Source organism: Diabrotica virgifera, chromosome 2 (genome assembly GCF_917563875.1).
Source record: "Diabrotica virgifera virgifera chromosome 2, PGI_DIABVI_V3a".
Lineage (NCBI taxonomy): Eukaryota > Metazoa > Arthropoda > Insecta > Coleoptera > Chrysomelidae > Diabrotica > Diabrotica virgifera.
This window is the reverse complement of record NC_065444.1, coordinates 183,191,989-183,214,926: the sequence shown is the minus strand read 5'-3', so window position 1 is coordinate 183,214,926 and position 22,938 is coordinate 183,191,989. Positions and strand designations below refer to the sequence as shown.

The following is a 22,938-nucleotide window of genomic DNA, read 5'->3' as shown; positions in this document are numbered from 1 at the left end:
ATTCTTAAAAATTTTGACAATAAATAAAAAAATATGGCCTTAATATACCATTGCTGTTGTGCTTATTTTTATTTATACAGGGAGTTGAACTTGTTACGATTTTCATATAAAATTGGTTATAACTTTGTAAATACCTTGTATAACATAGCAAACCTTTATATTTTTGTGATGGAGAAGTTAACAGGATTTCGAATTTAAAAGAAAATATAGGGTGTTCCATTTAAAAAAACATAAGTTTGGTCTGCCACTGTGTTATCGAACACCCTGTAACATTCTAACTAATTTTGCAATGTGAAGCTCTAAGGTGGCTAAAATTTTTGTTATTAACTTTTATTGCTATCTATTACTATAGCGGAGCTATTGAGCTTTACCCTACTAATCAATCACCCTGTATGTGTTAGGGTATATGCTACAAAATATCCATATATTACCTGTCCTTGTTGGGCGACTTATCATGTTGCGATAATGAGTGTTGGGGCGGTGGCATGGAATAACAAGTACTTGGTGAATAACCGCCTGGGGGAACTGGGTAACCTGTTGTAACGGGTCCAGGATATCCACCGGCACATGAGTATCCACTTGGTGGGTAAGGTGAGTAGGGGTTTGAGGCATAATCACTGGCTACTGTCGTCATACCATATCCAGGATGGGGACTCATAGGACCATAACCTAAAGCAATCATTATTTACGATCTTTGCACATTACGTAAAAAACTATATCTTGCATTTGAATTTAAATATACCTGCAGGATCCCGGTAAGCATCCATATAATGACTTCCGCCACTGTCAGGAGTTGATTCTCTGCTATATCCTGCACCAGGAGCTAGTACTGGTCCTCCTCCAGGCGTTGATGCAAATGACGCTACAGGTCGTACCCCACTGCAATATAAAAATGATTGTTCATTATTAAATGTTATTTTTAAATGTTTTTTGGTCTTTCTATAAACGTTTATACTTTCGAAAAGGTTAACAATACACCTCATACTTATCAAATTATGGGTTCATGAAGCTCGAACTAGATTTTGATTGTTGTAATATTTTTATTTGTGGTTTATATTTACAGATGTTATATAGTTATTTAAAAGTTTGTCATTGATTCCATAATATATCTTGCAAAGTTACTTGAAATATTTTGCGGGGTACTTTAATTTGGGATGTAAACAAAAGCAGTTCATTATATTTTAGACTGGCATATACGATATTTTGATTTACAGTGCTTGCCACGGTCTATTCTCGTATAAAGGTATAGTTTATTAGTTCAGCGTTAGAATAGAAATACAAATTCAGAACTGTGGATACCTTTGGATTGTCAATGTTTTTACCTTCTAGCAATTCTTTATATTTTATATAATATACTAGGGATTTCCACAATTTTCACTGTATTCTTTCACTTAACAGATCTCTCCAGTTCTTTCTGTTTTACCACTTTCCTTCCTGCAGATTTCTTTTTTCCGTTGCTTCATCCACATCATTTCTGAAAGATCTTTTGCGGTCTGCCTCTCTTCCTTCTTCCCATCGGGATCCGCTCTGTTATTCTGTTTATCCAACGTTTTTTGTCTGCCCTTCTGACATATCTGTTCCTGGTTAATCTCTTCTGTTCTATGTAGTCTATTATGGCTGGGTTCATTTACATTCTTTTGAGGTGCGGTCCTGAACCTAGTTGATTAAGTACACCTAAATTTAGTCTGGAAGTTTTTCATCGCTTTACCATAGTAAATCTTTAAATTAATTATAAGAAACATAACAAGTAGTTTAGTTATTAGTTGTGATTTGATTGCCGTAAGTAATTTTATCAATATATTTACGGTTTCATCAAAATCTTATAGAATTTCAATCCATTCATACAGTTTTGTAAATTCAAAGATGTTTAACAAAAACTTGTTTTTTGGCTTATCTTCGATAAGTTAAATACTTTGTAATTGACAGAGTCGTACTGAACCAATTACAATATAATGAAACGAAATAAGAAAATTAAAATAAAAAGTATTTAACAATTTCATCCGATGGCTGGTACTTCTGACTACAGGGGTCCTCCAATGTTACCCGATCAACAAACACCATCTTACTCTACAATTACCCAACAGAAAGCAGCTACATTCCCTTCGAAACTACAAGCCGTTATTATCCCAGCAGTAGACACACTCAAATTAGAAGACTACGTTACAGCAATATGATCACTAGTACAACCCAAAAATGTACTTTTTTCATCACGAATTTCTAACGGCAGAATCTGCATCTACCTTTCCAGCAAAGACGTTGTTGACACTTTTTTAACAGACCACGGAGGTATAAAAATAGGAGATAATGTTATCAGAGCAAGAAGACTAGTCACTCCTGCTAATAGGTTACTGCTGTCTAGTGTCTGTCCGTCTATTCCTCATCACATCCTCGAAAAATATCTTGCCGAGAAGGGCTTTCATCTTCTTTCACCGATGTCTTTCTTAAGAGCGGGAATTCAAGATCCTCAATATAGTCACGTATTAAGCTTTCGTAGGCAGGTGTACTATACACCTGTCGACAATCTTGTTATTCCTGAATCAATTCTCATTGACTTCGATAATACATCTTACCGAATCTTTCTTTCTGACGGACTCACTTGCTATCTCTGTCATCAATCTGGTCATATCGCCTCAACAGGTATCTATACGGCCACCCAGTCAAACCCGTCCATACCTACATCCCAAACTGACCAAGACTCTATTTCTTCCTGTAATGCAACAGCTGAAGACAAAAATCACTCTGTCCAGAATCAAACAGAAAACACTGGTGAAGTAATGGACTCCCAAGAACTCCCTACAGAACTTACTATACCGAAACGTTCTCATTCTGAAATGTCGTCTCCAGTTAATACACCACCGGTAGAAAACACAGAAATAGATTTTACAAAACCTAAAGCAAGATCAACAAAAAAGCCAAGAGTCACTAAATCTGATACAAAAACTGGAGAAACAGTTTCTACTGAATCACTTATCCAACCGGCAAAGGAATTTATTGATAAAGCTTCAGCCCTGTTTGAATTAAACTATACAGAGATAGTCAGCTTTCTCGATGATGCACACGGTTCCCCCAATCCATTAAGTATCGCACAGGAATACACGAAGGACATAGCAGGACTATTAACAATGCTAACAGAAATCTACCCCAAACTCGAAGACAGACGCATTAAATCTAGAATTACACGAATAAGGAAGAAAATACGTCGTCAACTAAATCTAGATCAAACTGAAAATGATAACTCCGAAGATACAGATGTTTCCCAAGAAAACCTCAATTAAAAAAAATCAAAAAATGTGCTACGCCTGTGACATCAATATACAGGGCCGTGCCGTGCTATGATGCGGCGAGGCAGTCGCATCAGGCGGCATCACAAGGGGGCGGCATCATCAGTAAATAAAAAAATTGTCAGATTGTGTAAAAATGCTGTCAGAAACTATAGAAAAAAAAAATGAAAAGTTACAGACAATATGGTTAACGACCAAATGAAAATTTAATGAAATTGCAGAAAATTTTCATATAAGTTCCGAATTTCCAGCTGAAAATGAAATTCGAGCCAGGAGAAAAAAGCGTTTATTTGACTACGAAAAATCTGTGGACGAGCTCTTAACAGATGAAGCTAAATTTAAAATAAATTTGTTCATCTATATTTTAGACATTGCCGTAAACTATTCTAGATCGAGATTGATCGATTTTCGCTTCTAGAAACTCATAATAAAAATTTTAAATTTTTATATGATATTTTTAAATTGAGGGAATAGTGCAGTCACTGAAGGTTTTCACCTCCGATTTCGTTGAACCAAAACAAAAGTGATATGACGCCAACTTGCGCTTTTACCCTGGGGGTGGATGTCACCCCTCCTCGGGGGTGAAAATTATTTTATTAAAAATAATACCATAAGTCGATAGAGGGACAAATTATAAGCAAAATTTTTTATACAAAAGTTATTAAAATAAATCAACACTTTTTGAGTTATTAAAGACCAAAGATTTTATTTTTTCGTAAAAAATGCATGTTTTAAATCGGTTTTTCACGTATAAATCGAAAACTATAAGCTTCTACAGAAAAGTCATTATTACTGAAATTGAAGATAATAAAAAATTGAATACATTATTCACATAAAGAACTAAACTAATGTTAGTTCAAACTGAGTTATTGGCAATTGAATGGGTATTTTGTTCGACCAGTACTCAAATCTAATTATTCAAGCTTAAATAACGGGAAAACGATGCAATGCATAAAATATTCCTGCTAAATATTTGTCAAAATACTTCAGAATACCTATCAAATGAGCTTCAGAACAAGGTAATAGCGTCAAAATTAAGCAAGTTATAATGAAAATAAAAGAACCGTTTCGAATTTTTTAGGAAAAAGGGAAAAATGAAACATACGCCATTTCCACAAAAATTAAAATTTATAGTAATCCTTACAAGAACTTCTTTATATTAGCATAAGTAAGGTTTTAGATAATTTTGACAGGTTTAGAGTGCATATTTTTGAAAAAAAGGTATAATTTAAAAAATCATAATTTTTAAAATTATTGTAATTCTCATATTCTTTTGATAATAACTCCAAAAATACTCAATACGAGTAAAAAATTATATATAACCAAATTTTAGTTTCTTCTATGACAAATATTTTACCTGTTTTACTATTTCTATAGGGTAAAAAATAACCGAGATAGAGACGTTTAAATCTTAAATTTTGCTGTGGGAACCATGCAACCGGGGTCATTTAACCTTTTATTTTTAAAAAAGTAAGGGGTTCAAAAAATTATGTTTAACGTGCTTAATAGCACTTGGAACTAGCTTTCAAACAGTTTTTAGATGAATCTGATATCGTAAATCCGAACGGAGTTGTAAAAAAAAACAATAACATTTTTTGGAAAAAATTTTAAAAGATTTTAGTTTCTTCTATGACAAATATTTTACCTGTTTTACTATTTCTATAGGGTAAAAAATAACCGAGATAGAGACGTTTAAATCTTAAATTTTGCTGTGGGAACCATGCAACCGGGGTCATTTAACCTTTTATTTTTAAAAAAGTAAGGGGTTCAAAAAATTATGTTTAACGTGCTTAATAGCACTTGGAACTAGCTTTCAAACAGTTTTTAGATGAATCTGATATCGTAAATCCGAACGGAGTTGTAAAAAAAACAATAACATTTTTTGGAAAAAATTTTAAAAGATAAATTTTGAAAGAATTTTGGGGCATAAATTTTAACGCTATCAATATGTTCGTAGGGCTCATTTGATAGATATTTTTAAGTACTTTGACAAATATTTAATAAGTTTATGTTATAAAATGCATCAATTTCCCGTTATTTCAGCTTGAATGAGTTTTTTACTCGCGGAAAAAAATATACATTCAATTACCTATAACTCGGGTTTAGTTAACATTAAAAGGTTTTTCTAGTAAGGAGTTTATTTAATTTTTTATTAGCTTCAATTTTGATAATAATAACTTTTTTGTAAAAACTTACGCTTTTTGAGTTATTGATGAAAAATTGGTTAAAAACATGCATTTTTCTCAAGAAAAATTAAAATCTTTGATCTTTAATAACTCAAAAAGTTTTGATTTATTTTAATAACTTTATATAACAAATTTTGCTTGAAATTTGTCCCTCTATCGAATTATGGGTTTAATTTTAATAAAATAATTTTCACCCCCGAGAAGGGGTGGCATCCACCCCCAGGGTAAAAGCGCAAGTTGGCACCATGTCACCTTTGTTCCTTGAGATATCCTCTAACCACTCAACAATTTTCATGCAAATCGATGGAGGTTCAACGAAATCGGAGGTAATAGCTCATATCCACCTTCAGTGACTCCACTAGAAATAGATGATGAAACACTAGAAAAATATTGTATGAATCTTCATTCAATACTTTCAATAGAAAAAGAAAAAATCTGATGATATAATGATCTTCTAGAATCTAGAAGAATTGCGTGATATATTTCAAATGATACCATAGTCCATGAAATCTTTAGAGGTTTTGAACTATTTGTGCGAAATAATGACCTAATTTCTTTATACTCAAATATAGTTGTAAACTAAGAAATGTATTAACACTCCCTGTCTGGGTAGCTAGTGGGGAAAGAAGTTTTTCAAAATTAAAATTTATTTACGAAGGTTCATAAGACAAACAAACCTAAAAATTTAGCACATATTTCAATCGAGTTCTTACTAGCTGCTACACCTATCTATCTATCCCCACTAGATTACACCAATCTGATTGACGAGTTTGCCAAAATTAAAGTCAGAAGGGTAAAATTATCATTTTTGTAAATGTTACTTAAGAGCATAAGCGCAAAATTTGCTTGCAATGCTTTTTAAATTCATTCACTTGTTTTCGAATCCTGAAAAGACTAATAGATGTTTTTGAAAAATTTAAACGCAGATTGAAAGGTTGCATTATTAACGAGGGCCGAAAGTTTCTTAGATTAAACGAAAGGTTTCTTTCGAATAAGATATTTGAAATTAAAAATTACACTCAATTTTCTCTTTTTTTTCAGCCTGTAACTTATTCAAATACACATTATAGAGATTTTCAGGGACTTTCGGCCCTCGGTAATAATGTAATATTTTATTCTGCATTTAAATTTTTCAAAAATACTAATTAGTTATCTCAGGATTCGAAAAAAAATGAATGCATTTAAAAAGCATTGCAAGCAAATTTTGCGCCTACCCACTTAATGTAGGGTTAATACATATTTCATTTAATTTAAAGTATGTTGTGTTTTTGAAATAAAAGTTTTCGTTATTTTGTGTAGTTTCTTTTAATAAAAATAAAAGTCAAGTTTCAATAATATTTTAAGGAGCGGCATTTCGAAGACTTGCATCATATTTAAAAGATGTACCACACGGCTCTGCCAATATACCTAACTGTAGGTCACATTGTTATAGACTGTCCATTATATCATCTGCAAAGACAAGCTACTGGACTACCATGTGATATAAAGTGTGCGTTAAACAGTGCGGATTGTAACAAAATCATTAGGTTTTTAAAGGAAACTAATAAATTATATAACCAAATATGAGTGCTACGTTTCAGAACAATCATAAATTAAAATCAACTTTGTAAAAATTCTGTAAAAAAAACTTTGTAAAATAGTTTATATTTTATATCAAATTAATATGTATCATTGTACCACCGCTAATAACCTTTTATGGTTGATGCGGGTTATTTCGAATAAAAAAAAATTCCATTCTTTTCTTAACCTCTATGTTATTTATTCTCTAGACGAAATATATGTGTATAAATAGAACGACACGAAGAGACAAGATAGGACTAAATGTGATGGTCAACACCTTCAATTTCGAGTACAACGTTAAGTATCTGGGGGTCGTAATCACATCTGACAACGATGTTACTGAAGAAATAAAAGATAGCATCCAATCGGCAAATCGCTGTCTATTCGCACTGGATAAGCTTATAAAATCAAAAAATCTTACAGGAAGTTCCAAGATCAAAATCTATAAATCCATCGTCAGAACTGTACTAACATATGGATGCGAACCATGGACCATGACCAAACCAAACGAAGAAAAGCTCAGATGTGAACGAAAAATATCTACTTAATAAAATTTTCGGACCGCATTACGACATTACCACAAACCAGTACAGGATCAAAACGAATATCGAATTAAAAGCACTCTACAATGACACCGATATTGTCCAAGAAATTAAATCACAGCGACTAAGATGGACAGGCCACGTGCACAGACTTATGACGAGAGACTTGTAAGACTGGTATGAGAGGAGATTCCTACAGACAAAAGACCACTCGGACGTCCCAGAATGCGATAGAGAGATAACATCCAAGCAGATCTCCAGAAAATAAACATTCCATTTGACCCTAGGTTAATGGAAGACCGAACAAATTGGAAAAAAGTTGTACAGCCAGCCAGGACTCACCCAGGGATGTAGCGCTACATGATAACGATGATGTTACTTATTCTATCTTTTCTTGATACTCTGCAATTTCTTAAGAATTTCATATCCATTGCTCTTATTTTGTTTTCGGTCTTTTTGATATTTATCTCTTGTTCGTCCTAGTCTATTTTTTATATCTTCTTTACTTGTTCCTTTGTTTGATATTATAAAACCTAAATACTTGTACTTGTGTGTTCATTTGATGTGTTTACCTTCATCTATTTCTAGCTGTTTTATTTCTGTTTATTTAGGTTTATTTTCATTCTATTCTTTGGAAAAATCTTTATACACTCACCGGCACAAATTTCGTCACCCAAAATTTTTGATTAAGAGGAAACAGTAGCGATCAACAGGTAGCGAAAACGCGTTCCAAGATTGCGGCTGTAATTTTGAATATTTTTTCGAGATATTTGGCACACGTATTCGTAATATAATAAAGAATGGCGGTATAGAGCCCAATTTGAAAAATATAATAATATGTGGAAATTACTCTGTAATTAAATACAATATTAAAAAAACGAGCCTGTACCCCCATTAAGAAGAACAAAAAAATACATTTTCTTCAAATAAACTTTTTTATCCGATGCCTAGATTTTGTGCCATTTTGGAACTACTAAAATTTTTTATTTCATTAGTAGTTCCAAAATGACACAAAATCTAGGCATCGGATAAAAAAGTTTATTTGAAGAAAGTGTATTTTTTTGTTCTTCTTAATGGCGGTACAGGCTCGTTTTTTTAATATTATATTTAATTACAGAGTAATTTCCACATATTAATATATTTTTCAAATTGGGCTCTGTACCGCCATTCTTTATTATATTACGAATAGGTGTGCCAAATATCTCGAAAAAATATTCAAAATTACAGCCGCAATCTTGGAACGCGTTGTTTGACAATTTATAACTCTATTATTTGTGCTCCGATTGTCAAGATTCTTGCACCAGTTTGTAGGTACATGTATTGATATTGTTTGGTATTATTTCGGTAAAAACAAAAATTTTGCTTGCATGGCATTATACGGGGGGTGAATGGAAGCGTTGTATTTTCTCCTCACTTTAAAAAATTCTGTGGAAAAAATGGAATAGCTGATTTTGTTTCATAGTTCTGTCATATTATCCTGGAGGCATCACTAGAATTTTGTTTTTTGAATTATCCGAGTATTTGTTTTCTTGTAGGAGCTGTACCATTTTTTGTAAATAAAAACACTGATAGACTCATAAAATAGAGGTTAGATTTATAAGATTAGAATGGCCCGCATGCAGCCCAGATCTCAATCCTATTGAGCATTTATAGGATGAATTAAAAAAAAGCTATTCGCCGTCATCCTAGGCCTCCAGAAAATTTGGTAGTTACGGCCCTGGTAGAGGCATATCGGGCTATTCCCCAGGCACGGATAACACATCTTTATTCGATGCCAAGCAGATTGCGAGAAGTCGTTGCTGCAAGAGGTGGACACACCCGCTATCGAATTGTTTTGTTTTGTTGTTAATTTTAGTGCATTTGATATTTTTAATTAAATACACCTTCAAAGCAGTGTTTTTATTTACAGCTCTTACAAGAAAAAAGATATTTGGATAATTCAAAAACAAAACCTTAGTGATACCTCCAGGATACTACAAAAGGAGTATGAAACAAAATCAGCACTCCAATTTTTCCATAGAATTTTTTAAAGTTAGGAGAAAATACAACGTTTCCATTGACCCCCGTATAATGCCATCTAAGCAAAAAATTTTTATTATCGAAATAATAACAAACGACGTCAATATATTTACCTACAAACTGATGCAAGAATCTTGAAAATCGGAGTACAAATAAGAAAGTTATAGATTGTCGAACTTAATCAAAAATTTTGGGTGGCGGAATTTTGTGCCGGTGAGTGTATTTTAACTTTTAGAAATATTTGAAATAAAGGACAAAAGTGTATACCTAATGCATTAAGGGCCGGTTGTTCGAACGCTTATCAAAAATGGAATAAATTGATCATTATCAAACATTTAATTACTGTCAATGTCAACTTTGATTGGGTTGCTGAAAACATAATTGATTACAATTATTTGATTAGTTAATCAATTATAATAATAAACGTTATGTTAATTATTAATTGATAATTAATTAATCAATCAATTATGTTAATTATCATAATGACAATTAACATAATTGATTACAATCAACTGATTGGCGTACGAACAACGGATTTTGTTATTTGATGGTTGTTAAGGGGACTTGATTATAATCAACTTCTTGATTAGCGTTCGAACAACCGGCCCTAATTATGAAGGATTTTTTAAGCAACAGTTTGTTCAAATGGTAATTAATATCATTAATTTCCGTCATGTAGACGTAATTTGCAAGGAAAAGTAATATGAACTATATTTATATCTGGCTTTTATAAACATAGATCCAAATTTTTCCTAAATAAACTTGGTTAGAATCTTAGAATAAGTACTCACCTGTGAGACAACCTACTAATGCTGAGGTCCAGCGTTTGTCCCTGAGGACTCGGGACTTGCGGACTTGCCGAAAGGTGCGGACTCGCCGCCGCTTGGGGGCTGCCTCCGACCCTTTGGCCTGCTCCTCCATAATGCGGCGAGCTGTACGCTACCTGGAAAGTATGTATATAAATAGACGGTACTTAATGACTGTTTTAATTATTGTTTTTAATAATTTAAAAAGTTTGCAATGAAGGAAGAATTAAACTTTTCAACAACGAATTTAGTTTTTTACAAATAAAGTGAATTTAAATAAATAATTTTTGATACTATTTCATACTAACAAAAAAGACCAAGTTTTCAATCTAATAACACATAAAACAACATTAAAATTTTATTCTACATCCCATCACATTGAAAACAGTCGGAACCTTCTCTGGTAACAACCTCCGAGGCTTCTAAAAAATACGAGCCACACGGATGCCAATACTATAGGAAGATGAGGGAATTTTACAATTTATAATTCACATCCCTTCTGCTCAGTCTGATAAAGCTCCAACGAGAAGGTTTCCTAGGTACTCCAAATAGAGTAAATAAATTAATCATTAAAAATGTATAAACATTTTTAATTTCGTTGCAACCCGAAAACTCAGCAGCATTATACTCTAGTTCAATCAGAGAGCGCAGCAAGCATCTAAAACGGTTTCGGGACTTTTTTGCCCCTCGTCATTAGTCACATAATATGATATTTTCTCTGACTGAACCAGGATACTTTCTCTGACTGAACAGAATGTTCTTTTACGTGTTATTAGATTGAAAACTTCGTCTTTTTCTTAGCAGATATCGCTACGGCATCCCAGCCATTTCGTTCATTGCAATCCGAGACTGCAGGTGTCGGAGTATTCTGGTTCAGTCAGAGAGAAGAGCATTTGTGTCTACTGATGAGGGGCAAAACAGTCCCGAAAAACGGTATAAACGCTTGCTGCACTCTCTGATTGAATTAGAATATATTGCTGCTAAGTTTTCGGACTGCAAAGAAATTGAAAATGTTTATACATTTTTAATGTTTTATTTCATACTACTTCGAACCTATTTAATCTCAACGCACTCTGGAAATTTAAGTTGAAATTTTCCAGATATTGTTAGAAAATCTCAACGATATTCAAGTTATCATCTTACCCTTACTCCACAAGGAAGCTGTGCACGTGTGCACTTTGAATTGTTTTTATTGTGACATTTTTATTTATCGATGTCAAAAATGTTTATTATTATCGTGTTTCTGTCAATTCTTAACAATTTTAAGCCGTCTTTCAATTGTTGCAACTATTGTTACTCTTATTCAGGAAGAAAGACGTCAAGTTTACGTAACTAACATATACTGAGCTTAAAGCAGAACATTGCATTGCGTGTTTGCTTGTTTTATAGGGACCGGATCTTAAATACAACGCCATAGAACAGGTCCCCAGAGAAAAATTATTTATCGGAACGACCGTTTTCATCATGGCAAAAATGAAAATATTAGTGAACGAACCGTTAAAAGGCGGTTAAATGAGGCTGGTATGAATGCTCGAAGTCCCCTATATGACCCGAACTTTCCAGGGAACATCCTGTAGCCAGATTACATTTCGTTAGGGAGCACCTCGATTGGAATGCAAACGACTGCGGAAATGCGATGTTTACTGATGAGCCCAGATTTTGTCTACGTTCTCCGGGTGGTCGAGGAAGATCCTGGAGGAGAGATGGTGAACGATATTCCGAGTGCACTTTTATTCGTAGAGTAAGTTTTCAAGGCGGTTCACTTATGGTGTTGGCTGGTACATCTTCGGAGTAAATAATTGTACGTTGCTCCTAGGGAATTTTCTGGACTCTGGTAGGTACATAAATGAGATACTTCAATATTATGTTGTCCCATACGCACCATCTATTGGAGAAAACTCCGCACTGATGCATAATAATGTACGGCCTCATGCCGCCCGCATTGTCAGAGATAACTTAAATGAAGTTGATATTACTCATGGGGCATGGCCAGCGCACAGTTCCGATTTAAATCCCATCGAACACGTTTGGGACAGGCTTGGTAGAAGCATTCGAAGCCCTGTATCTGCTCCTCTTCTTCTTCTTCTTCTTCTTGTAGTTCCTTCTCCTATCGGAGGTTGGCTATCATCACAGTTTCTCAACCAGGAAATTCTTCTTCTACCTATGAACCTTTTCCCCCTAAAATTTTGCACTGTATTATGATCCCGCTGCTGCATACTGCTCCTCTTACCTTGGATCAACTCAAAGTGACTATGTTAGATGAATGGGAAGCAACTCTACGGGTATGAAGACGGGAAGCACTCCACTCCAAGGAATGAAGTTGTAAGCTTAACTAACAGCATCTCCAGAATAATGAATACCATTATACATGCTCGTGGGATGATCGTCATCATCATCATCAAGAGCTATTACGTCCATCGTCGGATGTAAGCCTCCCTTAGGTGTGTCCATTCATATCTGTTTGCTGTTTTTTGCATCCATTCGTGGACAGCCATTCGCTTGATGTCATCAGTCCATCTTGTTTGAGGTCTGCCTCTACTTCTTTTGCTTGCCCTTGATCGCCACTCGAGAATTCGCTTTGTTCCACGGTTGTCTTCAATTCTTCCTATGTGGCCTGCCCAGTACCATTTTAACATGGCAATGTTCTGGATCACATCTGTTACTTTTGATCGTCTTCTTATCTCTTCACTGGACTTGCGATCACTGAGCTTAATGTTGAGCATTCTCCGTTCCATAGCTCTCTGAGTCACTTGATGTTTGTGAACTACGCAACACGAATGGCAACACGGACTGATCGAACGTTTTTGCCTTTAACCTTCCGATGCCCAACCTTTTTTTGTTACACGGATTACCAACGGGGGTAAAAAATGACCCCAAGTCAAAAATGACAATTGACAAAAAAATTAAGTTGTTTTAAGAAATGTAATGATGTATTCAACGTATACAAGTATCTCGTTTGAGAGATCCATCAACAAAAGAGCAAGTCACACTAAAAATTAAGGAAGAGCTCACCAAAATAGAAATTATTCCTACTGAAGATGCGAACAGGAAATGGCACATGTTAAAAGATGCTCTTATCCGCACATGTGAGACAACACTTACACCTAAACTAATTAAGAATAAAAATGAATGGATGACCGAGGAGATTCTAGATCTCATGGAAGCAAGGCGATCTTATAAAACCAAAGACAAAAACATGTATAATATTATACACACAGAAATAAGGAGAAAGATCAGAGAGGCAAAGGAAAGATGGTATAGTGACAGATGCGCAGAGATTGAACAGTTGGTAGAGAAACATGATAACTTAAACCTTCATAAGAAAATTAGTGAAATAACAGGCACTAATATTAAGAAAAAATCAAACATACTGCTGGATAAAAACGGAAAAATAATTATAGACGTCGGTGAAAGGCTTAAAAGATGGCAGGAATATATTCAAGAGCTATTTAAAGACGAACGGACTGAAATAGTACTAGAGCAGGAAAAGTTCGACAACGGCCCAGACATAACAGAAGATGAGGTACTAGAGGCGATAAAGCGAACAAAGAACAACAAGGCAACAGGTCCTGACCAAATCCCAGAGATTGGCTGCTGTCAACGTTCATAACACTGCCAAAAAAACCAAATGCAAAAGAATGCCAAGACCACCGGATAATAAGTTTAATGAGTCATACACTCAAAATATTTTTAAAAATTATACACCGGAGAATACATAACAAACTTGAGCAGGACATAAGCGACACGCAATTTGGATTTAGAAATGCAATGGGAACGAGGGAAGCCCTGTTCGCTGTAAATGTACTTGTGCAAAGGTGCATGGATGTTAATCAGCCAGTATATATGTGTTTCTTGGATTACAACAAAGCCTTCGATAAGGTCAGACATAACCGCCTTATCGAATTACTTGAAAAGAAAAACTTAGATATGAGGGACATCAGGATCATTAGTGCTATCTATTATAATCAGATCGCTGTGGTAAAAGAGAACAACGCCTTTTCAAATGAAATACGTATTGAGAGGGGCGTCAGACAGGGCTGTGTCCTGTCTCCTACTTTGTTCAATTTGTATTCAGAGGAAATAATCCAGGAAGCACTAGAAGACCTAACCACGGGAATAAAAGTAAATGGGCGACCAATCAATAATATACGGTTTGCCGACGACACTATTTTATTAGCCGAATGTCTTGAGGATTTACAACAAATGGTTGACAGAGTGGTAGAAGTCAGCCAAGAAAACGGACTGTCCCTAAACACAAAAAAGACACAATTTATGGTAATCACAAAAGTTCAACAGCGCCAAGAAAGCATAACAATACATGGAGAACAAATTAAAAAGGTTGAAAAATATAAATATTTGGGTACAATAATTAATGAAACTAATGAGTACACAGAAGAGATTAAAGCAAGAATAGGACAGGCAAGAAATGCTTTCAACAAACTAAAAAAAGTACTCTGTAGCAGGGACATTACAATTTCTTTAAAGATAAGACTTCTGAGATGCTACGTGTTCTCCGTATTATTCTATGGGTTGGAGGCTTGGACATTAAAGAAGGATGTTTCGGACAGATTAGAAGCCTTCGAGTTATGGGCCTACAGAAGAATATTAAGAATAAGTTGGGTGGATAGAGTCACGAATATCGAGGTGTTGAGAAGAATGGGGAAAGATAAAGAGATTTTAAATACAATTAAAGTCAGAAAACTGCAATATCTGGGACATGTTATGAGGGGCGAGCGTTATAACTTGTTACAATTGATAATGCAAGGAAGAATACAGGGTAGAAGGAGTCGCGGAAGAAGACGCATCTCCTGGTTAAACAATTTGAGAGCTTGGTTTAATTGCACTTCTGCTGATCTCTTTAGAGCAGCGGTATCGAAAGTGCGAATTGCCGTGATGGTTGCCAACCTTCTTAGAGGAGATGGCACATGAAGAAGAAGAAGAATGATGTATTCGTAATTTTAATGTTACTATTGTATCAATAAATTATAAATAAACATTAGTAAAACATTTTTTTAATTACAACTGAACAAAAACAGGAATCATCATTCTGAACTTCGAACTAAAAAATTTTCAAATATACACTAATTACGTCGCCACATGTTTAGCAAACAATTTTTTTTTTCAATATTGAAATGTTTCTTACATACAATTCCACATAATAGACGGTAATTACTTAATATAAAATTGAAATATGGAAGGCCAAGGGAGTTCCTCTTTGACCCCAAATTCAGAAAATATTTTTTTTTCGTAAAATATAGGGAATTTTTTTTATTGCAAAATATGAGGGTATCTAGAATGATATTAAAGGCAAATAAAAAAAAATGAGTTTAAAAATGAAAATTATTCTTAATTTATTAAATAAAAGCATGCATTGTCGTCCAAATTTACCCCCCTTGGTCATCCGAGGGTTAAAGTATGTGCTAAGTAAGTGAGGGTGACACGAGGTATTAATTTAAATCGAGATGTAATTTGTAAAGGTTTTCTTGTTATTTCTATTTTGTTTCTGTAGATAATTGAATAGGTAAAAATTTGTTTTATTTTATTTTTCTGTATTAATTTGTAAGCTTGTATAGTTTTCTTCAAATAAAAGTTTTTTGTAAGCATTTCCTAACTAAAAAATACCTTAAAACTCTGTATCAGGGCATGCCAAATGTCCATAAAGTTACAATAAAAAATGAAGTATGTTTCGACAATTTGGTCAAAAATATTTGATAAATTATTTATCGCCTTTGTCGTATTTGTGCTCGTCTTCCACCGCATTCTCAAGTGAGATACCAGAATCCGAAATCATCTTAATTAACGTCATTCTTCCCCATTAAAATTGCCACAATCCTCAATGAGACAGTTTATCTCTGTTTATATTCGAACTTACCTGTGGACTAGTAGTGGTGACACTGGACGTCGACAAATCGATAACGGTGCCCCCTGGGGACGTGTGCGGACCCTTCATTTGAGCAGCGTGAGCCGTTGTCACACATTTCACAGATAAGTTAATTGCTGAAAAGCCAACTGGAAGGGGAGCTCCGCTGGAGGCATCATACTGATACATTGGTCTGGAAAATTAAAACCGGTCAAAAATGTATCATCGTTTGTCAAGAAAATTGAACTTTAGTGGCGTAGAACTAAGGGATTTCGAGGTACCGACGAAAAACGAAATATAACTACATAAGAGTATTTTGGTTTTATTATAATTATATATTTTATAAGATATAGAAAAATCATATAAAAAGTAAAAAAAAACATCAAAAACGAAACAAAAAAAAATTAAAAGTTAATAAATATAAAACTTTTTAATTTTTATTTTGTCGAACAGAATTAATCTGAAACAACAACTGATAGGTAAATGTAAAAACCTAGTAGGTATCTCTGTTATCCTTTTGTTGAGCACGGAGATGGATTGCTCATTCATTCTGACTTAGAACGACCAGCTGTTTTGTATTACTTGGCAGACCTACAAGGTTATCTTTGTCTTCAGGCTCTTCATCCCTTGACTATTTAATAAATCTAGCATAAACCAGAAGAAGAAGAAGAACTAACTGACCCAATCCAGTAAAAATGGAATAAGACTTCTTGAATCTATATTTTTCAACCTGATCATGGATGAAATAATAAAAAAAAATAAGAACTAAAAATAGGATAGCAAATGGGAGAAAAACAACTTCAAATAATCTTCTGTGTAGGTGATGCCACTAATTTGGTTATAACAGAAAACCTACCAAGAGGTAAATTAGAGCTGGAGGGTGAGATAATCGAACAATTTATGGAGTTTAAAAATATCTAGGCATCACACTACGCAGCTATGGAAAGCTCGAAACAGAAGTGGAAAATCAAGTGAATAAAGCAAACAGAGTTGCAGGTTGTCTTAATGAAACAATATGGAGAAATAAATGGAGAATATGAAGAATATGGAGAAATAAATATATCGACAAAGAAGTGCAAGTCAGAATTAAGAAAATAGTCATCAGACCAATGACATACGGGGCAGAAACATGACCTACTTAACGCAGAGAGGACAAAAAGAATGCTAGAAATAGCAGAGATGAAAATCCTTCCAAAAATTGATGGTAAGAGACTATTGGACAGAGCTAGAAGCGCAGATGTATGACAGAGGTGCAAGGTGGACACCGCTAATAACTGGGTAAACAATAGAAAAGTAGAATGGAACGACCACATTAGCCGAAAAAAATAAATAGAGTAGTAAGGACGGCGAGAGACGGTTCCTCAATAGGAAGACGGTCAGTGAAAACCACGAAAACCATTGAACAACTTACTGGAGACCATTGAAAAAACAGACGGAGTCATGTGTACACAAAAAGAAGAAGATGAAGAAGCATAAACCATTCTGGTTACATTGTTTTATAACAATATATCAGAATAATTAGGGCTGCGGTTACTTTTTGATCGTTTTACTTTTCTAACGATAAATATTACAAATTATCTTTTAAACCATATGGCTTTAGTTTTTAAATAAATCTTTATTTAAATAGACATGGTACTATTTAACTAGAAGGTCCGGTTTCACCAACAACAAATAAGTCAATGCATAGCTGTTCGTCGAATAAAACTTATTAGACGTTTAAGTTTATATTTTGCTTCAATATAATTTTGATAATTTAAAGTTACAATAAACTCGCGAATTTACTTTCTTCTAAATATTTAAAGCCAGATTAACTTGCCAATTTACTCGAAGAGTAAGTATTTTTTTGATAAATAAATAAAATAAGTCTTATTTGACGTTAGTAAAATGGAGAAATGTCAGTTTAATGGTCGAATAACTTTAATCATAGAATAAACTACTATTTGTCGTTGGTGAAACCGGCCCTTAGTTTATTAAGTTTTTTTTAATAGTGTTGACTACTGCATCCATAAAAGTAAAACCAAGAATAATTGAGTTACATTCTATTGTATACCAAAACACAAGCCTAGTGGCCTAATTTACCTTGGATATAACGGTCCAGTTGATTCAGGTTCTTCTGTCTTCATCATACTTTGGGCATTAGCAACTGCAATTTGATGCTGTTGCGCTGCTGCAGCCTCCTGTTGGTACCTCTGTTCCTGTTGATCATCGATATATCCGTACATACCCTGCGGTGGCACCCTTGCAGGACCCAAGGGCTGTTGAAGAGACACACATTGGCTGGAATCGTATCTGAAATGAAAAGAATTTAAGTAAATATACAAATAAAATTAGATAATAATATAATAATAGTCTCCCGTTTTATACCACTGTGGCTTTGGGAGTATAGCAGGGTAGTCTGCTATATCTAGGGCATACGGTATACAAGGAAGGTAACAGGGCCAGTGCTACGCTTCAACCGCCTATTATTACCCCTGGTTTTACCCAAGGTACTCATTATATTCAGGCTGAGTCGACCTCGGGCCTATAAACATTTTAAAAATGTCTAGTTGTTCTTGCCGGCGGTAGGATTTGAACTCCGGACCACCGGCACGGCGAGCCAAGCACACTAGCACTTAGCTACGCCGGCCCTATAATAGATAAATTATTTTATTATAATAATAAAATTAGATAAATTGGGATAAGAATGCTTAAAAGTACTCGCCGACCAAGAGTAATGTAACGATTGGCCTCTCTCGGCTCACCGGCAGGAACCGTAGGCGCATCGATACCAATGCAATTTTACCAAGTTACCCACTCCGATGAATCCAAGAAATGATGAGCCGCCGAAAGTGCGGCTCATCAGTTCCCAACAGCGTACTGAGCTGACCGGAACTCAAGGCTGCCAGCCGGTGGCCACCCAGTTCTAAACATATTGAGTTGGAGTAAAGCCTCGGTTTCCTCGAAAGCGGCACCGACAAACTGCGACCGTAACACTGCGATGAATGACGTCATAAAAACTGTACCACGCAAAATTATAGCAGTGGTTTCCAAGGATGCGTTGGAAGCCACCGCTTGCTGAGTTTGCACATTCCATTGCCGCAGTGAAGAACCTTGAATTTTTCACCGTAATCTGGCGTAATTCATCGCAGTGTTACGGTCGCAGTGTGTCGGTGCCGCTTTCGAGGAAACCCAGGCTTAAGAGGCAGTGATGCGACGTGTTGAGTCGGAACCTGCTGGGGGAAGGAATTCTGTATTGAAGGGATGTTTCGCTGGTAACTGTGTAACCGCGTAGTGAGCGGTTGCTGCCATCATCGATCCGATAGGAGTTGTTGTATGGGTAGCTGTGTGTACAGTTGTCGATGATTTGATTGCGAGAGTATGTGTGATTATACCGGATTGAGGTACAATGGGGCTACGAGTCTGTGTGTAGTTATTTATATATTGATTCCCCATAGCGAGGTTGCTTCCTCTATTTTACTAATATTGATAATACGTTTCTGATAATAGTAAAATCAATTTAGTTTTCTTTTACAGACATAAACCTGGAACCTGGAGAGAATTGCACGCCGCAATGAATATGTGAATCTGGGAATAAAACCAACGAGTACAGGACGAAACGAAGAAAATATTAAATAAACAATACTAATGGGGACACAGGTGATAGAAGCCAGGTGATAGGATTCGGTACTGTGGCAAAAAATATAAGAAACAGAAAATAAACAAATAATTTACAACAAAATATTACAACCTATGAAGCTGAAGTCTGACAATTAACCAAGAAGTACAACGCTAAATTACTAGCAACACAGATCGAATTTTGGAGGAGGTCGCCAAGAAGATCTAGACTAAAACACATAAATGACGACATTAAACAACAAATGGGAATAGAAAGAACAATCATAGATGAATGGAAAGACAACAACTAGTATGGTTAGAAATTTAAGAGATGAAGACTGCTACAATAGAAAAGAGTCGCGATTAGCAGGCGTAAACGTAAAGGCATATAACGCTAGAAAGCAATAGCTCTATCGAAGAGATTTAAATCATATCTACATGCGTGGAATGTAATAAGTGGCTTTTACCGCTAAATTTTTACTCGCTAAATAACCAAGTTTTAAATTAAATGGATTCATATTCTGATCTCGGTACTACACTTAATTCTAAACTATCATGGAGTAAACCAACTTTGCAGCAAGCAAATAGTCAATCATATGTGCTCTCAAAGTGTGCAAAAAGTGCGATATTCAAACGCGAGCCCTGCTGTTCAAAACATAATATACACGTCTAATGTTAGAGTTGGCTAATCCTTTGTGATGTCGTCATCTCATGAGAGATATTAAGTTGTTGGAAATTATGATTAAGATTATGAATCTCCCCTCTATCATAAAGGTGGATCTAATTTGTACTAAAAAAGCACCAAAAAATACTTGTAATATACACACACCGGCCAAATTAGCCGAACACCTTAAAAATGGGACATGTTTGATGTCGCGAATTTCCTAAACCTGTTGTCCGATTTGAGTGATTCTTTTAGTATGTTAAAGCCTTATTAGTTAAGAATATCGGTGTAATATTATTGTTGCTAGACAGGTAAATACCATTTTATACCGGGTGTTAAAATCATACTGTGTTTTTTTATTAAAGTTCGGAACACCCTGTGGAATATTCTAGCATATATATTCTCTTTCTAGCATTCTCTTTCTTAACATTTTCTTTTTTGATTCATTTACTTATGTTGAAAAATAAAAAAGTTAAGTGCTTTAACAACCCGCCATGCTTTTTATCAATAAATCCTCATAGTAGGGGAGGAAAGTATGCTAAATTTGCAATTACCCGAGCGTTATATATGGGGACCTATTGGATTGTAAAGAGTGGGTGATAAAACCAAAAAAAGTTAAGTTAAGTTTTCCATAAAGTGTGGGACTCTCCATTTTTTAATTTAATTTTCCATTTCCACTAATATTTTTTTCCGATTAGAGCGCCATCTATTAATAATTGCAAAAAATGTTGCGAATAAAAGTTGCTTATTTTTACGTCAAGGATCCAAACCTGCAATAAAAATTGGGGGCTCCTATTTAAGATTTTAAAGTAACCCCCACCTCACCTCCGTGGGAGTCGTGTTTGGTGCCATTCGGTAGATTTTTGAAAAATATTGAATAGGTGTATTTTGCAGTTTTACCATCTGATGTTCATTTCGCGAAATATCGCAGGGTTCGTATTTAAAATTTTTAATTTACCCCCACCCCTCTACGTGGGGTGTCACGAGCCCACACGGAGGTGGGGTGGGGGATTTAATTTAAAATCTTAGATAGGAGCCCCCAATTTTTATTGCAGATTTGGATTCTTTACGTAAAAATAAGCAACTTTTATTCGACACATTTTTTCGAATTATGGATAGATAGCGCTATAATCGGAGAAAAATGATTGTTTCAAATGGAAAATTAAATTAAAAAATGAAAAGTCCCCCACTTTATGGAAAACTTAACTTAACCTGTTTCTGATTTCAGCACATACTCTTCACAATCCAATAGGTCCCTATAACGCTCGAGTAACTGCAAATTTAGTATACTTTCCTCCCCTACTATGAGGATGTATTGATGAAAAACATGGATAGTTGTTAACGCATATAACTTTTTTATTGTCTCACACAAGTAAATAAATCAAAAAGGAAAATGTTAAGAAAGCCTAGGTCTACAATCGAGTATTAATTTTAATATTTTACATATGCTAAAATATTCCACAGGGTGTTCCAAACTTTAAGAAAAAAACACAGTATGATTGGTACACCCAGTATAAAATGATATTTATCTGTCAAGCAACAGTATTATTACAAAGATATTAAATAATAAGGCTGTAACATATTAAAAGAATCACCCAAATCGGACAAGTGGGTTAGGAAATTAAAGACATCAAATATATCCCATTTTTAAGGTGTTCGGCTAATTTTGCCGGTGTGTGTAGTTATTAATAATAAAAGTTACCAAATATCAAATAATCTAGGACCGGTACGTGTTTGACACTGATGTGAGATTACGAGACCACATACTAAAGCTTCTACACTGAACACCATACCTGAAGAAGCTATAAAGGTCGAAGCATGCACGAATCGTTTCCAGCACGTAGCGTAGTCTCCGAAAAACCTGATTTTACCAAGAGGCAATTATTCATATTTAAAACCATTAAAATCAATTATTAAATATTTTTAGGAAGCTAAACGCTACGTGCTGGAAATGATTCGTGCATGATAATAGGCCGCGACCTTTAGTGTTCGTTTTGCCAATATTTTTAAAAATCTGTATGATCTATGCCCAAAATCTCTAGTATAATTGAGGCCATGAGAGCCAGAGTGGCCTAACTGATTTTAACATTACATAATCAAAGAAAATGATCAGAAGCTATCAATATCCGATTGTTTTAGTAATTGTATGTTGACCAATAATGATTCTTGGTCAACATAAAACTACTAAAACACTCGGACATTGTTAGCTTCTGATCATTTTCTTTGATTATGTAAAGTAACGGTAATAGCTATTTGTATAACAAGGGAGGAAAGTGCTACTTTTCCTCCCGAGAATGAAGTTTACTGCCCGACGCGTAGCGGAGGGCAGTAATCATTCAAGGGAGGAAAAGGCACTTTACTCCCATGTTATACATATGGTTTTTCCACCTTCCTCAAATAGCAAGTCATTTTTTCATTTTTACTTA

General features: G+C 34.8%; 1 protein-coding gene across 2 annotated transcripts in view; it reads right to left on the bottom strand.

Annotated features, from left to right (window-relative positions):
• Positions 1–22,938, bottom strand: part of LOC114329368 (myelin transcription factor 1) — a 149,908-nt gene that overhangs the window by 48,368 nt on the left and 78,602 nt on the right. For both annotated transcript variants that reach the window (XR_007696236.1, XM_050642964.1), the window contains exons 7-11: positions 18,334–18,543; positions 16,267–16,447; positions 10,380–10,531; positions 743–879; positions 432–669 (exon numbers count right to left, since the gene is read on the bottom strand). Coding sequence is in view for 1 of the 2 variants with exons in the window: in XM_050642964.1 (XP_050498921.1) it covers positions 432–669; positions 743–879; positions 10,380–10,531; positions 16,267–16,447; positions 18,334–18,543 (918 nt within the window). In the remaining variant the exon portion in view is untranslated. The remainder of the gene's footprint in view (positions 1–431; positions 670–742; positions 880–10,379; positions 10,532–16,266; positions 16,448–18,333; positions 18,544–22,938) is intronic.